Source organism: Sinocyclocheilus rhinocerous, unplaced genomic scaffold (assembly GCF_001515625.1).
Source record: "Sinocyclocheilus rhinocerous isolate Xijiao unplaced genomic scaffold, SAMN03320098_v1.1 scaffold61, whole genome shotgun sequence".
Classification (NCBI taxonomy): domain Eukaryota; kingdom Metazoa; phylum Chordata; class Actinopteri; order Cypriniformes; family Cyprinidae; genus Sinocyclocheilus; species Sinocyclocheilus rhinocerous.
The window spans coordinates 3,035,116-3,058,332 of record NW_015640445.1 but is presented as its reverse complement, the minus strand read 5'-3'; the positions used below and the strand labels follow the sequence as shown (position 1 = coordinate 3,058,332).

The 23,217-nt window shown below is 35.7% G+C and overlaps 1 protein-coding gene across 1 annotated transcript; it reads right to left on the bottom strand.

Annotated features, from left to right (window-relative positions):
• Positions 1–1,763: 1,763 nt before the first annotated feature.
• On the bottom strand, positions 1,764–22,557 carry LOC107752795 (grainyhead-like protein 1 homolog). The gene is made up of 15 exons (XM_016568859.1): positions 22,406–22,557; positions 20,259–20,445; positions 19,669–19,742; positions 18,437–18,773; positions 17,899–17,981; positions 17,482–17,638; positions 16,823–16,934; positions 15,916–16,010; positions 13,409–13,655; positions 13,147–13,277; positions 10,593–10,621; positions 10,215–10,300; positions 6,714–6,799; positions 3,758–3,822; positions 1,764–3,242 (listed from the first exon to the last, which is right to left on the bottom strand). Exons 1-15 carry the CDS (start codon positions 22,423–22,425, stop codon positions 3,128–3,130), a joined length of 1,824 nt encoding a protein of 607 aa, XP_016424345.1. The 5' UTR covers positions 22,426–22,557; the 3' UTR covers positions 1,764–3,127.
• Between the last annotated feature and the right edge of the window lie 660 nt (positions 22,558–23,217).

Sequence of the window (23,217 nt, the reverse complement as noted above, 5' to 3'; positions counted from 1 at the left end):
ATTTTGTATCGTATAGGCGTTTCGTCCAGACGGATACGGCGTTTTGGGAGAGTGAAACCGATATTTTTTTAAACCGGGTCCCAGAGTGGATAAATCTGAAAACGCCACCCTTGCGTTTTCGTGTGGACAGCCAATCCGTATATTTTCTGAAACTATGAAGTCATCAGCCCATGTCTCGATCCTAGTCAGACACCGTTACGTCACGTAACAGCAACAAAAACATGAACAGACACTGAACGATTGTCTTTTTAATAACTAACATTAACACAGATTAATAAATGTATTGTTCCATGTTCGTTTATATACCGCACGCAAGGTTTATGCGCATAGTCCAAGTCTTCTCCGTTTTTAGTGTATCTCTGTGGCAGAATTACAGCGCCACATGCTGGTCTGGCATGTATACTACATTGTTTTTTTGTCGGTTTCGTGTGGACGCAGATATTTCTTGAGACTAGGGAAAAAAAAAGATCAGATAGGGAAAGCTCTGGCTTCGTGTGGACGTAGCCTTAGTCTTTGCAACTTTACAGATCTTCTTTATGCACCAAGAGCTTGTAACACTCCAAAGAGAAAGGAAAAATTGAAATCGCATCATATGACCCCTTTAACATTTTAAGTGTGTCAAACTTCCCATGGGTCGAAGTAGCCTATAGTTCATCACACATAATGTCAAGTATTACAACAACAAATAAAACACTATCTTTATGGATTTATTTAGCTCTGTCTGCACTAAAAAGCCTTGAGCTTATATAAATGCTATAAAAAGCACTTATCCTTCTTAAATTTATTATTGAGTATGTGTAAGGATGAAGCCAAATCTAGTACTTTATGAGATGTTTTAGTGCCAAACTACGAATATGCTGCGACAAAATTTTTTTTTCACGTTTCCACAGAAATATTAAACACCAACTGTTTTCAAATCAGCATATTAGAATGATTTCTGAAGGTTCATGTTACTGGCTGCTGTAAACAATGAGAATTAAACTAGGAGGTTATTGAAGCCAATACTACAAGGTTGCATGAGGACAGAGGTGGTTCATGGAAAATTGTGGAAGAAAGATGGAGGTGTAAAACACAAAGCAGATGGCTCACCGCATTGTTGTGACTAAACGTCCCTGAGTAAAATCTAACCAGATCTCTCGTTATGGTGAAGCCGTCCCATGAAGAGGCTCATGATGAAGATTAACTAATTTTTTTCTCACACTTACACCTCTAGAGCTTAGCATGCACAGAAACAGTTCACTTACCACTTGGACTCTTTAAAAAGGTTTTTTTTTTTTTTTGCATTCTTTTTATGTGTGTGTGCATGCTGCAGGAATTCTAAAATACAGAAAAAAATACATTTACAATAAATAAATAAATCAATGGATAGAAATACGGTGAATTCATAAAACAATAAAAAAGATTAAAATATTTTTTTGTACAAAAAATACATACGAAAATATATATGGAACATAATTGAAAGAAAAAATATTTATATAAATAAATATAAAAAAAATAATTATAAGTGGAATAAAAATATAAAGTAAAACAACTATCTCTCTCCTCCCTGGTGAAGAGTGATGTTTTTCCCTCCATGAAGGAACTTAAAAGAGGGGAACTGAGGCTGAGGGGGTATTTGAGGCCACTGCTGATCTGAGACACTCTCTATTTAGCCGCCCACTTCCTGTCCACCAGACAGATGGGCAATTGGAGCACAGCCTGTTTCCATGACAACTCTTTTGGATACAGCTAGCTGAAAGCCACAGGACACACAGACAGCCAAATAAAATACAAGGGCCCAAGTGGCTTTTATTGGAGCTTCAGATGTGTATCTGATACAAAAAAGAAACATGTCTGACCAATAGTTAAGAAGTAAAGGAAAACAATATCTGTGTGTATAAGAACACTTAAATATGCACATTAAATCCAAATCAGACATTAACAACAAACTACAAATATTCCCATTTGCATAAATAGATCATTTTGAATGATTCCATGTAAAAATGTAAAATAGTATAGAAAACTTTGTTATAGTTAAAAAAACAGTCCCATCCCAGTGTCAATAAATATATACAAAAGAAATGATACAAAGAGTGTATCAGTTACATTTAGAAAAATGAATCAAAAGCTGTACATTTAATCAGAAACAAAAAAAATTTAGAAAGGGGAATGCATAATCAGAAGTGAAATATGAATTATAGTTTTAGCATGTGCACTGAGGTCAGTACAATCAAAATAACAGTAGTTTATGGGGCATCATATAATGGTTACTGTGTAACCAAATAAACAAAATGTAACTATTTATTTGATTGTCTTCAAAGATACTTGCATGCACTTCCTGATATTGTAACTTTGGTAATCATGAATTACATTAGCACTGATTGCAAATTCAACAAAATCACAGTTCATTTGCTAGCAATACAAAATAATGTGCTTATAAATCTCTAGTGTTATTTAGTTAAAACAAAGAAAGTTTATACCGATTCTCTATGGATCACATTTTGAAAATGCCTTCTGAAGGATTTATCAGAGGCCCTGTTGTATGGACCTTATTTGTTCATATAAGGAATGACAGACTTTGGGGAAGTCTAAAGTTGAATTTAGATTGATGTTGATTTTTTTCTAGGGAATAAAAGTTACACACATACTGTACAGTGCTTGTGACACTGCATCTCATAGAGTTGCTGAGCAAGAGATAATATACTGTACTCACTAAATACTGCTCAGGGTTATTAATATCAATACACATTCCCCAAACCCATTTCACTACATCCTATTCATTCATCCTTTTTTGAGATTAGCATCTCCAGTGCTATGACTTTAAAGAGGAAAACTAATAGTAAATTGTAATTGTGACCTCTCTTTCAGCATCACAAAACAATTGAGAAGGGATAAAAAGACAGCCATCTGCTTATACTCAGGTAAAATAGAAAATATGGCTCAAAACCTTCAAGGTATTTGGCAGAAACACATCAGAGAGATTCTATTATTTCACTCTCAATTCACAAAGTACTTAAGGCTCATATACTGTATTAGGTCACCCCACAACTGTTCATTAGACTATGCTAAAAGATGACAGTGAGTTGCTGAGGGATCTGTTGTGTCCTAATAGATCAGGAAGCCTGGTGTAAACCAGTCTGTAGGATCTTCAAATCTCTGTCAGCGTGAGCTTAAACATTCCTCCCATTTCCTCAATCTGGATCTGGAAGGTGTCCTCGTTGGAGTAGTGCTTGATGATGTTGTCGTCCATGTTTACCAAGATCCTGAAAAGAACCAGAGATGGAGGGACACTGTGGTTTAGTTTTACCCCTGACTGACTGGGGTTCAGTGATTGATCAAACGGTTAAATTAGGTCTGTCAATTTAACATGGCAATTTAGTAAAATGATTTACAAAATACATTCATAAAAATACATTATAAAAATAAAAAGAGTTTTTAGTAATTTAATAATTTGCAAAAAAAAATTATGCAATTATTTTTACATTTTCGATCTTAGAATAAATGACAAATGAATTTTGTAATTGAATTAATTTGAATAAAAACGTGTAATTTTTTAGTTCTAGATTTATATTTTTAATTTATTAATTTATTTTTTATTTATATTTGATTCGTTTCATTAAACTCATCAGTTATAATCATTAAAAATACAAATTAATAAATGAAAAATATAAATCTAGAAAAAATAAATGGAATTAATTAAATTAAAAATAATGAACTTAATGCAAACCACAGCCCCTAAATGTAATCGAGTGACAGCCCTAGTTTAAAGAAATCTTACCCTTTCTTGCATTTCTTGCAGACCTTTCCCATCTTCTCAAGAGGAACGTCATATTTCTCTGAAATCTGGTGGAGAGCAAATCCATTAGCAGGAAGTTAAGTCTATTAACATACAGTTGTTAATTACATAGCAGTAAGGACAGCAATTGATCATTTTAAGCAACTCAGCACAATAATAATGAAATGTGTATGTATTTCTTTGCAAGTACACTTAAATAATTAGACTTTTAGAATGGCTGAAAGAAACACTGTTACTCAATACAAGGTGGTTACAATAAAACAAATCCATCTTAAAAATCACAGACTGGTCCCTTCCTTTAAAAAGACAGTTCAAAGAAGCTATTTAAAAAAAAAAACTATCTTTATTCATCAAAGACATTTGATAACAGACATTTATCAAAGTATCTTCTTTTATGTTCCACAAATGGTGACAGAATTTTCATGTTTGAGTGAACTATCCATTTAAAGCAGTAATTCGGTGAGTAATGCAACACTATGTACTGATTAAATGGAACATTTGTAGGCCTAAGTAAGTTTTCAAGCCAACTAGTATCAAAGTTCATCTTATTTCGGGATACGAGTGGTTCAGTTTAATGTTTTCCCAACCCCCCCTGACGTTATCCTAACATTCCCTCTTCCCATTCTCAAACCTGGCTGGAGTGTTGCAATGCTTGGTTAGCGTTGTGTTACGCACACTACATTCTTATACCTGTCACAGGAACCTCTTTAGCCCTTGTCAGCTTTTGTGATTATTAGATGGATGTGTTTGTGAGCCAGCGTGATTCTCGTTGTGGCCTCCTGCAATGTTTTAATGCAGACGGCCTGTTGACAATCGATCTCCTGCTATGTAACTCAATGCCCCCATTAAATCACCCAGCTTCAGACTCTAATTTCAGGGACTTTTCTGCACTGGCCACATGTTAGTGCACTTCTCTGGCATCTGAATTTCTCTGGGAGGTGCTGTGCTGCATTAGAAACGTAGATGTGGGTTTGGATGGGATGTATAATTTTTGGGTGGGAGCTTTCTTGGAAGGAGTATTCGTGTGTGTTATTGTCTGTTTGTGTGGTGCAAGCGATGCATTACTAAACAAAATTATACTGTTACAATGTTTAGAACATTAAATGAATGTTTTCCCCCATTCTTTCTGTGGCTGTGTCCTTAAATAACCCTGCACTACAGGCAGTGAACCTGTGTTAGATATATTAGATTTACATTTCCTAAAGAAATCTGAGTGGTTCTTGTCTAAACAACATACGGTACCATGACGCTAATGTCATAGGTGGTCAGTTATGCAGTTATTGCAAAGGTACTCTTCTAGTGTTTTTAGTGCACTGCTATTAGTTTTATCATCAGGCAGGGAAAAATTCAAAGAATGATTGTTTCAAAAAGTGAAATCAATTCCAGGTCATATGGTGTTTTAAGTTAGCATGTTGCTAAGCTAACAGAACAACAGTCTAACAAGCATAAATTTACAAAGTACAAACACATATTTTATTTTATTTATTATACATTTATTATAAATTTATTATAAATATTTTATTTATTAAATAAGTTAAATTTTTTTATAAAATTGTATTAAATAATATATATTTTTAATAAACGGGCAAAACTCTTTGACATCTATAAACTATATTGGATTTATTTTTTATAGAGCTCATCGCAATGCATTATGGAAATGTTTTATGGTGTGCAACTGATTTCAGTAGAGTTTGATGTTGCACATGCAAATGTCAATTATTAAGCATAAAAATACAAACAACAAAAATATTTTCATAAATAAACCTAAATTAGTATTATTAGTAGTAGTATTATTAGTATTATTTTAGCGTCTTAATTTTATCATATTGTTGTTAGATAAAAATATGTTTTATGGATAATTTTATTGGATTTATTTTTTACACTGAGCCCATCACAATGCATAATGGGAATACTTTAGGTGGTAAAATTAATTTCAACAGAGTTTGATGTTAGCATGTTGTTAATCTAATACAATAATAAGCATAAAAACACAAAGCACACACAAATATTTTAGTAAATAAACCAGAATTATTATTTTTATTATTTTAGCATCTTAATTTTATAATTATTGTTATTGTTGTTGCTGCTAAATACAAATATTTTTTAATTACACTATGTTATTGAAAATTTTATCGGATTTATTTTTTTACACTGAGCTGTTCACAATGCATTATGGGTAGGGATGTAACGATTAACCGCGAGCCGGTTGAAAATCGATTTAAATATGTGACGATTCAAATCGGTTGAGATGCTAAACAAATCGCGATTCAATTAGGGGTAGGAGTTTATATGAATGTATGTCTGAGGGGAACTTACTGTCTTTCAGTGGTATTTTTTCTTTTCATCTTGCCTCTGTATAATGCATATTAAAGGACCCGGTATTTCGGTACCAAGTCGCAAGTGATATATTAGTATATTATTATAGCGTTAGTCTATATTTCAATTTCACAAAGAAACGTACAGTATTTTGTCCAAGCAATAATAAAAGGACACATTTAATTTATAATTTGTCTTAAATCTCATTTTGTTAGAAAAAAAGTATGAATCGAATCGAATCGTGAAATCAAAATCGTGAACCGAATCATGAGTTGAGTGAATCGTTACATCCCTAATTATGGGAATGCTTTAGTTGGTGCAATTGATTTCAATAGTTTGATGTTAGCATGTTGTTAATCTAATACCATAATAAGCATAAAAACACAACCAAATATTTTAGTAAATAAATCAGACTTATTTATTTATTGAATTTATTTATTTACCTACTTACACTTTTTTTATGGATACTTTTTAATGTCTACTATATTGGATGTATTTTATAGCCTAAGGTGAGGTGTACTCACCATTTCCTAACCGTATATGATCAATAGTAATGCTTGCTTTAGCAAACGGCAATAATAATGTTGAATGTGGACATTTGGGAAAAGAGTAGTGAACTCACCGCTTCCACCAGGCCTTTTAGAGTGGGAGTTTTCAGCATGAGAGCATCAAACACTTCCTCTGCCTCCTTGCGCACATACAGCAAAACTGCAAAGGCAGAGAAATGTGGTCAGCTATGGTCACTCATGCACAAACTGCAAGCCCAGTTTTCTTTAAACTGAGGTCAGACTTGGAAACCAACATAAACTAGAAAGTAAAGTCCAAGTCATCTGCCAAGGATATCATGTGGCAGAAAATTTGATATGCTCTTCTAATGCATGCCTTTAATAACCTTGTGCCTCACATGCTGTTCCCTGTAGTTGGGGATGCTGCTGATATCTATAAACACCGGTGCCGTCCCCTCCTCCCCTTTCACCCAAAAACCCCAGAAGGACTGGGCAGCATCCCAAGCCATTACTGGGAACACTGAGCTACAGCAAGGGATGTTCAGTGATGTGGACAGTCCGAAGTACACAGATTACACACATTACATTCTATTCCAAAGCCGACGTGTTGCCTTTGGCAAGACGTTTGGTTAAATCCACACAAACACGCACCCTCCCACACATGGCTGATCGTGACTGCTATTCGATAGCTAAACAAGCAGAGGATGGCCACAGAGAGACAAGGCATCGTGTTGGGAGGGCTAGCAGCCTTCGATGACCTGCAAATTTCCGTTCTTTATATACTAAATCCCACCCATGTTTGGTTCTGCATCCTTTGTTAAAGGGGTCATATGAAGTTGCTAAAAAGAACATTATTTTGTGTATTTGGTGTAATGAAATGTGTTTATGCGGTTTAAGGTTAAAAAAACACATTATTTTCCACATACTGTACATTATTGTTTCTCCTCTATGCCCCACCTTTCTGAAACGCGTCGATTTTTGGTGGCATTATGCTAATATTTCCACATATTGACGTAGATATGTGGGGGCGTGTTAAAATGAGCCATTTTAGGTAGGCGTGGTTAACTCTTAACTTTTATAAAGAATATCTCTTTGGATTTGAGACTTTAGTCTTTGCAACTTTACAGATCTTCTTTATGCACCAAGAGCTTGTAACACTCCAAAGAGAAAGGAAAAATTGAAATCGCATCATATGACCCCTTTAAAGTGATCTAAGCAGCAGTGATTGCCACTGAAATGTTGAGGCATGCTATAGTCTATAATTAGGACCTATCTGTGTACAAACAATAGCTCTGTTCCAAAACCTAGTCAGCTGAATCACTGCCTACTACCCACAAAGGCAACTGATCTGGACACTGGACAGAGTGACTCCGCACATCACGTAAACAGTGCCCCACACACGCAATTAATTAAAAAACAAAAGTTGAGCAAATCCATGAGCATGAGCCTACCCAGGCTCATTGGAAATATGTGCCTCTACGTAAATTTAAAACTTACCTATGCTTACGAATCACTGCAGTAGAAATGAGCACTAGAGGCAGTAAAACTCCTTTTCACACATACAAATTTACAGGGCCAGAGTACGGAGTACAGAGTCGATTAAGAAAGCCTAATTTGCGCACAATTACTTGCAGAATATTATGTTATTCAAACCAGTTTTAACATGCTGCAAGATTTGAAAACTGATACTTTTGAACATTAGCAGCTTCATATGTATGGGTTTTCTGTCCGTTAAGTTTGCTCGGTGGTTTGCACTTGTGAGTGGAAGAGCTCTGGTACAAATCCTGTGAAACTGCAGTTTGACAAAACAGCTGATACCTGCGTTTAAGGAAGTATAGCATAGTTGCATCAACGAATATGGTTTTATATCACTTTTGCATTCGTTAGCACTATCGGTTAGGTTTAGTGTTGGGTTTGGTATAGGGGGTGTTTTTCTAACACAATGGTGCATTATTCACTGCACATTTGAATTCTGAACCACCGCAATAAAAATGCAGCAATATGTGCCTGTACCAACGTAATAAAAATAAAAACATGGCCATGGTCCCGTATTGAACATGAATTTATCGCCACTCACTGGACATATCATTTTGAAACTGCAGCGAAACGTGCAGTAAGGTATGTAAAAATGGTGCTGCAGAAACGTCGCCACATGCACGTATTTCCTACGAGCCTGGGTTGGCATGAGCATGTTGCTAAGCTAATTAATATTACAATACACATCAAATTAATGACATGCTGTAGCACACACAAATACGGGGTGAAATAATCAAAATAAAGAACAAATTAAAAATATATATATATTATTATTATTATTATAAATATGAATAATAATAATAATAATCTCAATTTAAAACAATAATTTTTATATAAAAACAGATATTAGTGTTAAATCAAATTAAGTTATATATTATTATTTTAATTATATTATATATTATTATCGTTATTTTTATCATTATTATTATATTTTTTACAATTACTCAAAATTATTTTTAATTATATTATTTTATGGATACTCTTCAGTACTGCATGAAATGTAAATATAGGTGCATTCACGCCATGTCGGAATTATGAGATTCCAACTTGTAAAAAAACATCCACATCCTCATAGAACTTGTAAACTCAGAATTCTCTGAGAGCTCTAACTTGCAAAACTGATTTCAATAAAGTTTAATAACAGTTTAATGTTGCTAAGCTAATTAACACTCTAATAATCATAAAATAAATGACATAGCACACATACTGGGTAAAATAATAATTTTAAAAAACTATTTATATATAATTAATATATATATAAATAAAACATATATATTTTTAAATATTATTATTATTATTATTATTATGTTAACAATTATTTTCACAATTTGTTTGTTTACAATTTACAATTATTAAATATCTATTATTATATGTAGATTTTTTATATTAAAATTAAAAATATGTTATACTATTTTATGAATTCTTTTCAGTACTGTTCACATCATGTCAGAATTACTGTAATTACGAGTTTCTGACTTGTAAAAAGCATTGAAGTCCTCATAGAACTTGTAATTGCAACATGTAAACTCTGAATTTTCTGAGAGCTGTGACTTGTGACTGCTACAAATTCATTTTGGCGTTGATAGTGTTGCCACAGAAACACATAATTCCTAGTTCGTGGACATGAACACCTCCGAGTAGAACATCACGAGTTGCCATCTCATAATTACGGTAATTATAGCATGACTTGAACGCAGCATATATTTAAAACCAACATTTCTCTCAGAAAGTCTGCCATTTTTTATTTTTATTTTTACTGAGCATACTGCAGTGCATCATGGGATTGTCTTTTCCATGAAGGATACATGTGATATTGCCTTAGAGTTAGTCAAAAACAACATCTTAGGAGATATCCTTCATAGGCAGCTCACTAGGTTTTGGAACAGAGCAAATGTGTTTTGAATTAGGATGTTTTTGTGTGTGGTTACTCACAAGCAACCAAATGGCATTGCACCATAACAGTGCCGATACTTACAGCGCCAACAATACTGAAATAAACACAAAAATACCCAAAAAAATCTGTCTCATTCACAGCAGGGACAAAACAAATGACATATAACCCAGTTCCAGTTAAAACACACCTCTTTTGGGCTCATCCATCCTTGCCAGCTTATTGGGAGGTGATCCAAACTCCTCCTCGGAGTAAGGTAATCTCTTCATAGCTGAGCTGAACATTGAAAGAAGGAAGAGAGAGGAGACGATGAGAAAGATGCAGCAGATGAGTGTAGTTCTGAGAAAACCTCTATCCCTATTGAAAAAGAAGGCGCTAACAAGTACATCATTACCAATGACACAAAGAGCACCTGCACATTTCCTGGAAGCGCTGTACAGGGAGCAGGGCTTCAGGGCAGAGCTAATGGCCGTATTGCTCTAATAATGCACATTTGAAACCCTCCCCAGTCTTGAACAAACATTGCTGACATAAATGAGCACAAAGTAGGCAAAAGACAGAAACTCACCCCTCCTCTGAGTCCTCCGGAGAGAAAGGCTGCAATGAGAAAAGCCACAAAAGAAGCTAAATAACATTCATTAACAAATACCTTTAATATTTCAGAAAAAGGGGGTCATTTTTCAGGCCAAGAGCTCCATGCACTGTAAAAATGTTGTACTGAAAATTTTCAGTTGGTTCAAGTGCCAGTGTTAAAAGTCTTTCAGTTCAAAGCAAGTCAACATAAAATGTTGAGTTTGGACCTCTCAAATAATTTACATTATATTAATAATATTAAGCAGCACAACTGTTCAACATTGATAATAATAAATATTTGTGAGCAGCAAATCTGCATATTAGAATGATTTCTGAAGGATCATGTGACACTCAAAACTGGAGTAATGAATGCTACTGAAAGTTCAGCTTTGCCATCACAGGAATACATTACATTTTAAAATAGATTTTAAAAAGAAAACAGCTGTTTTCAATTGTAATAATATTTCAGGATATTTACGTACTTTGCCATGAAGCTCACATTTAAAAGTCATTAAAAACATTATATTTTAATTTTACTTGATGTATTTTATTGTTGGAGGAGAAATAAACATTCAGCTGAACTGCTTCATTTTGTTTGCCGCAAAAATCTGTTTAAGATGAAACAACAATTTCCAGATCCCCTGCAGGATGACCGCAGACCCCCTGTTGAAGACCCCTGGGTTAAACCATGAACACATGCTAACACGGTTAACCTACTTGGGATAATTAATTATGCGCTTGTAAATTGAGACCAACTTTTTTTTTTTTTGCTCCAAGTCCTGCATACTGCAGTGTAAACTCATCACAAAAGACCCCCAGAGTAAAATCTGACCATTCAGAACAATAGCAAGAACATTTGAATCAACACCGATGCATTGTATAAGCACATAAAAACACATCTTTCCACAGCTCTGAACTCGCTTTGTTTGTGTAACACTAAAAAGTATGGCAAAGTTCACTTTTCTTGTTCTTTTGGCATGTGATTTTAGTGAAAAGTAAATAGCCAGAGGGTTTATTTTTGGATCTAGATATACTCTGGGTTTCAATGTCACACAACTAACTGATGATCAAAGGTCATGTTAGACAGGACACTGTCTAACATTGCTCTCCTGTGTGTCATGTGATTTTAGTTGTATAGGTGACCAGGTTTTTGAGTCAAAGGTGGACAGTGAAGTTAAAGGAAGGTTTCTACCAAGAAACTGAACTGATTTAAAAAATAACTTCCAGGTCTAAGACATGTGAGTCAGTGATGGGTACCATTGATGTTTATGACCGGAATGGCACGCTGAACAAAGTTGGCGGGGTAAATTATGCATGTTTTGATTTGTTAAGAAACCGTGCGTGGGCTTTAGATGTGATCCCTTGCCAAGAACCCTCTGATAACAGCCAATCCCATGCCATAAATGGCAGATTTCATAACCGTGAGAAATGACTGTATTCCTTCCAACTGACTGCATCATTCTGGTCACCGTGACCCAACGACAATCTGCTGTTTCCGTGACATGTTTCAGCAGTCTGCACTCACACAAGCAATAAAGAGCACTGAAATGATGATGTCAATATGCTTTTACCTACAGCCACTTATATGTAAATGGTAATATGGAACATTTCTGCTAAGAGGCTTCATCACAGAGGCACTGGCACATAGATAATTAATACTTTTTGCCAGAGACCACAAATCATAATCTTAAACAGATTTTTTTTTTTTAACACTCCCAAGAGAATTATATATGTTTAATAGGTTTTAATACATATACTTAATTACATATACTTGATACTTAATTACTTTTCTTAATTTAATGTAAATAAAAATAAAGTAAAATTCATTGAGCTTTGACTAAGTCAGACAAAATTATTAAAAAATATGCAAGGGAAAAATTTAAGTTTAATGTAGATATATCATATATTATTATTTCATTAAAAATGTATAATATATTTTTTGAATTTATTAATAAATTATAATTATATAAATTTTATTGGGAAAAGGTGATAAACTGTTCAAACAAAAGCCAGGTTGCTCTATCTTTTTTCCCATTACCCCAATCTTGCACCAGCATTTTCTGATGTCATTCATTTTTCTCAGACTGAACCATCTCTGGCAAAGCCTAACAGAAAAGATTCTGGATTGCTAATGCAAAAGCTGCAAGTTTAGTGCCATGCAGAAGTAACCCAGAAACTGGAGAGTTACTGAGCTCAAAATCAACCTAAACTATATGATTGTGCTCACATTCTGCAAAAATACATTATCGTAAATTCTCGTATCTTCGTATCTTATCACCAGTGCTCACATGCAATGTGTCATAACACACACTGCATAATCTACATGTCTAGCAGCTGTATACTTGTAGAGCACAGTGCATTTGAGTTTCATAAAGCAGCAAATATCATAATCTTTTTAGATTTGTTCATGGGGCGGGTCTATAAAGCTGATATGCACTTATTGACCCCCAACTGTTTCAAAGAGGTCATTTGAAACTTACAAACTTTGACTGTATATCTGATATTTGTAATTGTGACATTAAAAAAAGTTGTGCACACAGTGTACTCACATGACGCTGGAAGGTGGAGAAATGGATGTCGGGGATGAAAAGAACAGGCTGCGTCTCGAAGTCCGTCATTGTCTTGAAGATGGTGATGTCGCTGCGCTTGTGCAGAAGGGGAACCTTGACATCTGGCCCAACTGGGAAAAATGGGGCAAGGACAGTGTGAAAAACACCTCTTACTGGAACTCTAGTCACACGTTTCTACTACGAAGCACCATCATGTCAGTTAAATCTACACGTCAAAGTAAAAACCTGAAGCTGTGCTTACAATTTCCCAAAGGAGGGTTGACTTCAGGGCATTTGCCCTTCCTACGGGACTGTTTCCTCTCCTCATCACGGATCTTGCGCTCTGCACCCTTGTCGCAGAAGACCTTAATCTGGCAGTAAGCGCGGTGGATAGGCTTATTGCTGCGGTTGTTGTAGCTGTAGGTGTCGATCTGTAGGTTGAGCGGTAGGCCCTTCACTCCCTTCTGAGAGGAGAAGTCTGTGCTCAGACAGTTCACTGAGATGAAGATCTAACGAGGGAAGAGAGAGAACAATTAAATGCCATGTGGCCATCATTTGTAACAAATTGATCCTTGGAAATAAAGAGTATTGTTATGCTCAGTTCAACTTAAATTTCTTCAGTTGTGTAAAGTAAAAAAAAAGCAAAATTCACACTGAATATAAATTCTTACTAGTCCAAAAAATATATATATTATATATATTTTTTTTTCTTCCAGAATTAAAAAAAAAAAAAAAATAGTAAAATGTTAAAGTGCAGTGAATTGAAAGAACAACCAAGAGAAAACCTTAAAGTGCTTTTTTAGTCTTGAACTTCATTCACTGTGTGGGTAGCTTTGCTTGTTTTGAATTTATGAATACTGTTTTCTGTAAATGCATGAGGTGAATCTGGGAACACCAGACTGTGATGCCATTATCTGTGTTGTTTGTCGCCCCCTTTTGAAAACAGAATAGAATTACAGCACATATTGTTTTTAGACTTTGGGTTAATTTCCAGCACTCTGGAACTGCTGTTCCATCATGGTCTATAAAACAAACTTAATATATTATATAATGAAATAATTTTATTAAAACTGTGAAATTTTAAATATCAGTTACTTATTACTGTTTCGTCTATATTAATGTTTCTGGAAATACTCCATATGAAGCGTGCAACAGGTTTATAGGTAATTTACACTGGAAAAAAAAACAGTTATAGCTAGTAGTGATACATTTTTTTCAGGATTCTTTGATGGATATAAAGTAGACATTTTCTTTGTTACAATGTGAAAGTCTTTACTGTAACTTTTGATCAATTTAATGCATCCTCACTGAACAAAAGTATTATTTTCTTTAAAAAAAAAAAAAAATCTTACTGACCCTAAACTTTTGAATGGTTGTGTATATGTACAACTCTTAAACAGCATCCGTTTATTCCTACCACAGCAAAATTTACTTTAACTTTATTCAATGACAATACAGCATCTTACGTAATAATAGATTATTAACAAAAGGCCTGAGACAAAATAAGAATAAGAATTACAAACAAATGGTTTTTCAACTAATCATCAAATATTTGCACAAGCATTCACTCAATGCTTGTCATTTCTCAAAAAGTCCGCTAGGGAGCGCCACAAATCCATTCCAACCGTCCTTTTCCAAAGCTCTCAGGGTCTTGCCCTTTCTCTCTCTCCACTTTCTGTTTCTCTCTATCTGTCTTTCCCAAGCACACAGAATCCAAACCACTCCCACATGTAACACTGCAAACAGTCGGCACACAGGAGACTGTGCACACGGATGAGTATCCTACAGCGCCGGGCTTATTTTATGATCTGCATCCTGGTTATAGGACAACACTGCTCACTGCAAAAATACCCCATTTCAATTTTTAAACTTTGGATTATTTACTTGAATGTGACTAATTAGAACTATAATTACATGGATACACAACAAGGACTATTTCTCAGACAGATCTGCTTCAGATCTGTTCAGGAAACAACATGAAAATCAAAACTAATCAGAATGAGGCAGAGGATTTGAACCAAAATTTGTTTGTCACTTTGCGACGGGTTTAACCCGACTAGTCTCGACACACTCGTCAAACAGGATTCCATTAACTGTCAGTGCTCACTGCTCCCCCATCAGAGTTTCCTCATTCTTGATGCCATTGTTGGGCGTGTCTCCCCATAAACCCATCAGTTCAGCACGAAAATAAATAGGGCTGTCAGGCCTAACGATCTGAGAACTAATCATTTCAGCATTCACATACACCTAATCTCACTGAAACAACAAATATCTACATCAGCCCAGCATCTTCATCTTAAAAAAAAATGAAGTCAAGGTATTGGCCAATGTTAGAAAACACCAATGCCCAGCTCAAGTAACTAAACAAATCTTGGAAAGCCCCTTCTTCACACTTTCTTAGGATATTTCTTAATGTTTCTCGGGATACAGCACACTTTGTTTTTGTTGCCTTTTTTATGTACTCTTAAGAGTTATGCATATGGTCTATTGTATTTTGAGTGTAAATCTTCATGTTAGTCATACTTTTCCTAAAAGGTCATGTCTATTTTAAGATCCTTTATCGGCTTACCAAAAATACATACCACATGGAAACGAATTTAAAAAAGATGTTTGCTATTATTCACCTTTACACTAAAGCTTTTCAACAGAAAGTCACTTATTTTTTTAACAGATGTCAAGAGGCAAATCAAATAAAAAGAGCAATAATGTTGTTTATTAATTACACGTTTTCACTATGCAAACATTAGAAATGCCCTAAAATGTCTTTACCTTTGCTTCCTCGCTGATGTCCCATGTGAATGAAATGGCATTATATGAAATCTCCTCAATATTGCTGATGGTGTTGAAACTTTCTTTGTAGTCCGCTGTGGGAGACAAGAGAGGCTTGATTAATGAGTCTAGACAGACAAGTGGATGATTTACATTTTGTAAGAGAATGGATAAATGGGGAATGGAATATTTTGGTTGTATCATAAGTTGAAATCAATAGCACAGGCAGAAGTGACTATCATAGACTATAACTAAATGTTAATGGGCTTTTTAGATAAAATCAAGACAGTTAAACATAACTAGTTAATCAAGGCTTGTTACATATGTTGTACTTTACTAATATAATATTATGACATTAAAGGGATAGTCCACCCAAAAATAAAAATTTCTGTTATCATTTACTCAGTTGATGGTAGCCATTGACTTCCACAGTATTTTCCATACTATGGAAGTGAATGGCTACAGTCGACTCTTTAGTTATCAACATTCTTCAAAATATCTTATTTTATGTAAGAAACTCTTACAGGTTTGGAACAACATTAAGGGTGGGTAAATGTTGACATAATTTTCATTTTTGGGTGAACTATCCCTTTAAGTCATAAAGGGTATTTTCCCCTCAGAAGCTGACTTTCATTGAAAGCAAGATAATGTTGTGTACCCTTTCATGTTTTACAGTGCTCATCTTTTATTTGTTGTGTTCATTGTGGAGGTCATTGATGGCTCTCCCCTTGACCTATTGTCTTGTCCCCTCCTGCAGCCCCCCGCATTCCACTTTGTCTGTATGCCTGTTTGCTATCTGTACGCATTACTCCACCCTGAACTACACTGGACCCAGAGAATCAAAGAGACATGAAAGTATGAGTGAGATCAGTGAGTGTACTGATACCCCTAGACAAAGACTTCTCACCAATATCAATGCATCTCTGCTTGGCCGTGTGCTGTCTTGAGTGCCAGTATTTCCAGTGCTTGAGTTGGTCATCTCTGGATTTCTCTTCTCCGAACACTACCATCACAACACTCTGAAAAACAACATAGTGTTTGTTACTGTTTTCTATTAATGTACACACACTCTCAAACAAGTACTCGTACATTCAGTGGTACAGGAAGTATTTACACACTTACAAACTAATTTCACTGGAAAGTATCTGGACACTTACAGTAAGCTACACACAAAGATGTATGAATGTCATTACATTAGATAAGAAATTATCAAATGGCATCCGCTAACAAATGATACTAGAAAATTTATTTTTCCAAAACCATTTTTGCAATTACTTTTAACCAACTGGCAAAAAGCAATTATTAGTGGATGTGGAAGTTAACAACGGACCTGTTCCATGTTCCACATTTGGAACATGGAATAGAAAAAGAATAGAGAAAGCTAGTGTTAGAGGTCTTTTTTATATAGAAAACAAGCAGTTAGAAAACAAATAGAGTGCAAGTCTTAAAGGGTTTTAATAAAAAAAGAAAACAAATAGGTAAAATAGAATTAGAATAGAGAGTGCTAGAGGGTCAAATAAAATAAATAAATAAATATAATTATTTCTTTCAATATACTCTTCTTACCCTGACTTTACAGATGGGGCCATGCAGCAGTTTGCCATTGTCGGTTTCCCTGAGGGTGATGGGATAGAACTGTCCCTTGTTGAGGTATGTCATTGTGCCATCACCAGATTTCTGTCTGAGAGACTTGGAGGCATCTAATGTGTATTCAAAATTATTACTGTTGACCAAACATAAAAAAGGGGTCACCACTTAATACATATTTGCACCATCAGACCAAATACACCCATGACAATTTCCATGTTTGCTATTACACAGAAGAGGCAGCTTGTTATATTTGTTGTAGGCTGACATTCATTTACACATGGACCATGAGCACCTGTCAGGAGGATGCACCAGTGACCTATTCATGCTATTTGCATACACTCAGCTGATCTCTTAAATGGAATGAAGTTTTTTCTGAGGTTATGTTTGACATACCCTGACACTGTGTCAAAAGTGGCATAGTCCTCTTGCGGGATGGGACCCATGCCTAACTGGAGATCCCTTGGGAACGCGAACACCTGTAGCACACAAAAGAGGGGCAAGAGGGCCTGGCATTAGTGCAAACACCACATCACCACTCATTCAGTCAGTGGGCGAAAGCTGATTGCTAAAGCAAAAGAAAAAACAAACGGCTCTCCCTGTGTGTGCAAGGTTTTTGTAGAACTATCATTTCTAAGGAAATCCTCCCTCCAGGTTTAAAAAAAACAAAAAAACAGGTAAAGAGAGGGAGCGGGAATGAGAGCGGGCAAAAGAGAGAGAAAAGGCCCCGGCTATTATGTGAGAGGAAAATACAGCACTTTATTGTGTAAGAGAGACAATGGCATAATGACATGCTAGCTGCTATTTTGGCATGTTCAAATAAAAATAGGGAGGGGGCTCAATACAACAATGTCTTTAGAGTCACCAGGTAAATGAAGTATTGTCTGAGGGTGGGAGACAGGAGATATGTGCGTGTGTGTGTGTGAGAACTCACATCTGAGTTCTCTGGGAAGGTCGAGTCTGGGGTGCGTGGCTGAGTGTTCGGACTGAACTGGTTGTGGGGGAGCTGAGGGTCGAATACCACCGTGTGACTGTCTGGTTCTGAGCAGTGTGGATTGGGGACTGTGACGGAGAATCCATGTGATGGACCCTCAGTCTTCACTGGGTAGTTTGGCCCAGGCGCAATGGATACTGTCACTGTAGTATCGGGTGAGGGGAAAAGGCCTCTCTTGTCCTGGGTGTGCTGGTTCCCTGGAAGAACGATATTTACTCCTTTCAGAACCTGGATTCGGTTCTCTGGCGATGGCGCTTGGAGAGTGGTCATCAAGTTTCTGTTTGAAAATGAAAATGTAAAAAACAAAATATACAATATAAAATGTTTTAAAAATATTTTTCATTACTTACAAACAACTGATAAATGTAGAAGGTACACATTTAACTGCAACAAACATTGTTCTTCTTCACAAAAATGTGCAAAATGCACGGATGTCTAAACCTAATTTCAAAGATAAACCTAGTCATACTACCCACTGACAAAAAATAAATATAATCAATACGTTATATTTTAAAAATTAAACTACTAAATGTTAAAAAGGTAAACACATCAAGCGTCACCTTTTACAGATATTTGTTTACAAATTACTTGCTTTATATGTAGAATTTTGTAACATAAATGGAACGTATAGTAATAAATGTTTTGTGATTAAAAATGGATTACAGCCTCCCTTCCCTTTCTGTTGTGCCGCTTCTGGTTGACGCGCATGCGCATCCCTACGCGTACGCATAATCTTTTACCGATAGCTTGCTTGATTTTTATTTTTTTATTTTTTTTGCGAAATGTGAATAGTTGCTTGGCTTTAAACAATAATAAAATACAAAGTACAGATAAAAATATATCTGCGCTGGGGAAAATCCCCCAACACAAGCACGCTCAGACGGCAACATGAAATTCTACGCGCATGATGAAGCATTTAATATAAAGTGCTCTCATGCTTCGAACAGTTTAGTACTTTTTTTTACATTGATGTCAATGACGTAGTTTCAGCGTGCTCAGCGTACAGACCCAACAAATCGATCAAATAAATCGTTGCTGACAGTTTTCTTTATTAATTTTTGTTGATTAGTAAGCTAATTGCAGCCCTAGCAAAGAATAACATGAAGTAGGGTCTCATCTTCTCAGTATGGGAAAAACGACATTCACTATTGCATCTTTGATGAGAGCTTCACCTTTTGTTGGGATCCACATCAGAGCCCAGGACGTCAGCCTTTGGCTGGGATATTGTTCTCTTTTCCCGCGGCACCTGGGGAAAGTAAACAAACTCTATGTAAGTCTGACCACATCCAATAGCATCAGCTTTACCCATTATATCTGTCAATGAACATATTTAACATACTAGGTGACATTTTATGAAGCAACAGGATGTCAGATATCATTAAATTAATACTTGGTTATTTTGAACGCAAATAATTATCAAAAGCATTAAATAAGGTTTTGTTATTGTTATGTAAAGTTCCTCCTTTCATCCCCTTTAACAGAATAATTATATGATGTTTCCATATGTCTGTTTTAATTAATTTTTTAATACTTATATTACGTATATAATATTTTTTATACCTATTACATATTTAATGTTTTTTAACTTAAATGTATATATGAACTATATATATATATATATATATATATATATTTAATATTCATTTCATTTTATATTTTTATTGTGTTTGGTGTATTATTGCTATAGCAGTATTTTGGGTTTGCGAAAAGTGCATTGCAAATGATCATTATTATTATTGATGTTAATCTCTACTAGTCGAACCTTGTAGTATTCGTATAGAAAACCCAGAGCTGCGGCACTGTCTTCATCTCCATTGATGCTCATCATTGCCTTGGTGGCGGCTGTGAGGGGGTTCTCCAGGAACGACTTCCAGGCCTCATCCTCACTTGTGTAAGGACGCCGCTGGTTGTAAGCCGGATCATTCTGTAGCACGAGCACTGCCCGCTTACTGTGAGGAACAGTTCAGAAAGAGTCGTTAGTACTAGAACAACAGCTAAATGAATCGTCAGGCAGAGGTAGACGGGCTGTGTGATTTGTAAACACAAAGAGTCAAAAGGAACAAAATGATGGATGTTGAGCATCAACAATCTGAAGATGTTTTGGCATTATTGCTGGTGTCAAAGTTGACAAAAGAGCTGGCTGTTGTGAAAGGCCTTCTTTATCTTAGGATCTGTGACAAAACCGGCCCAAACAACAAATCTCTGCCCAGACTGCAGCTTCCCGTTTGACAGCATGTTTCACTGGCTCTTCCAGTAAGATGGCCAGTAAAGTGTCAGAAGGAGATCTAGTGACTTTTCACAGACTGTGACAAAGTTCATTAAGAAAACCGGTTATGGCCTCTCTGTGCGTTTTCTTCATGGTTATGTCATTCTTGAGTACCATCATCTATTATTTAGAAAAAGGTGGCTTACAGAGATTGAATATACTCTCATTCAGTGCTCATTAAATGTATTTATGTGTTGAAATATCTGACAATGAAATAAGGACAAAGTAGAGTTTATTTTTCAACTTTAAACCTTTTAACTTGGGTGGGAAAGCAGGGCGAGGTTAAGTCAGGTAGGGAAAAAAATCTAGTGTATTAAAAAAAAAAAAAGATGATCAAGTGTAAACTTAGAACATGCCTTTTCGAATTTATTCACGATAGTCTTCATCCTGATGATGGTTAGTCTCTTTAGTCTTTTGTCACCCAACACTCTAGCCTTTAATAATGGAATGAATCCATAAAGAGTTGCTATGACAAAACTTTGCATCCAGGTTGGTTAACGCAAACGGATTACGAGTAATTTGATAACTAATTGTGCCATTCTTTCTCCCTGTTTGATTTTAGCTTTGCAACCTGATAGATCCGTTATCCTGGGACAATAAAACCTTGTGGACACGCAATCCCACTTCTAAAACAAAAGAGGCGACCAAGCGCAAAATTACTAATGATGTGTTTGTGGCCACATCCGCCAAACTCCAAACACTAACACAGGAGAGTTTTAGTTTTCTCTTCAGGATTCACAGACACAAGGTCTCACGTTGCTTACACTATGGTGATGGTCGTCAACAAAGTTCTGTTTGCATGGGGGAAAGCTCACCAACGGGCAAATATTTTGGGTGTATACTTTGGTTCTTGATGTTCTTAAGTACAGGCGAACCAATTCTGAGAAGAAAACAAAACCCAAACTTTTCCAAAAAGGTTGCAGCAGATTCAGTTTAGATTTGCGTGTTTTAAACAATGTACAAAAGGCTTAAACACTGTTCTTGAGAAGGAATTGCCAACGCCTAGAAAGCAGGTGTGCTGTTACAATCAACTCTTCTTTCAAAACATTAATAACATTTAACTTGATAAATCATAACATACTAATCCATAAAATAATCATACACTTACGGCAATTACACAATGTTTTACTATCTAAAAACCTTTAGCCAGTATGTTTCGCCAATTATTACCTTTCCAAAAACACAGATGTTGTTTCCAGCTGTACCTACAAGAAGCCTTTACTTATTGAGCCTTTAGGCTCAAATGTGATTTCACTCCAAACGAGGAAAATGTGCACACAAAAAATACAAACGAACAAACCAAATAACACGCAAGTCTGACAAATCAAGCGCGGCGCTCGTAACTCCCGCAGCAGGTGCAGATACACCTGTGACCGAAGCAGGTCTGAACATGACAGGTGAACTGAAGAGCCCAGACAGCACAACTGTGTAGCGGAATCGGCTCTCGGCTGTCAGTCCGACTCCTCGTGGTAAGACACAGTTTCCAGAATTACTGAGACGAGTCAGACTGAAGAAGCTAATCTGTGTCAGTTCCAGCAAATTAACCAAGATTAAGCAGTAAATAGTGCTCTATTTTTACATCACGGGATCATTTTCTGTTGATCATCTCTCGGTAGACTATGGACCTACAGTGGTGAACTTACTTGTCATGCTCCTGTGACATCTCTTATGGTCGAACTGGACTTTCTAGTTGGTACTGTAAATCCGATCCTTCTTCTTGTATGGAGCAACGTTTTCAGGATGGGATGAGGGCTGCGTTAGAATTGCCTGTATGAGAACGGGTTTTGTTGGCTTTTCTCGCTTTTTTGGATATACTGAGAAATTGGGGCCGGTTTTACCTGTGACGGGGCACTGGATTGGATTACACCTGAGAGGAGGAGCTTAATATTCAACAACGCTCATTGCTTATGGTCTGTGCGTGTTTAACTTAAAAACCCAATGAAATTAATGGTGCAGTGTAGTAGTGTTTTTTTATTTTAGCACTACATGACAGCAAAATCTTAGTATGTTTTTGTTTCTGAATGACCTTTAAATTGTTCAGAGCTACATTTTGCTGTAATTTAGACAGTATTTTAATTTTTGCAAACATGTCTAATTCAGATTTACCATAAAGGATACTCCTTTAAATTTAATACAATTGAATATTACTTTTGTAAGTCTTTTAAAGGCTTCTCTATAATGACAACATTTACATTAAAAATGATATTCAGTGTTACAGAAATTAACGTTTAAACTGTTGCTTTGTCTTACTGCATGCTTAAGACGGCCTGAGGTTGATACAAATTGAAAAATTTGTACTAAAATGTAGAAATTACAATTGTAACTTCAAATTATATATAGGCCTATACTGTTATCACCAGAGAGTAAGGGACACATTTGAACAGTGAAATGTGTTATTTTGCTGTAAATTAGTTTTCATGTTGTAAATTTTCTCGGCAGCATTTCTATTCACATG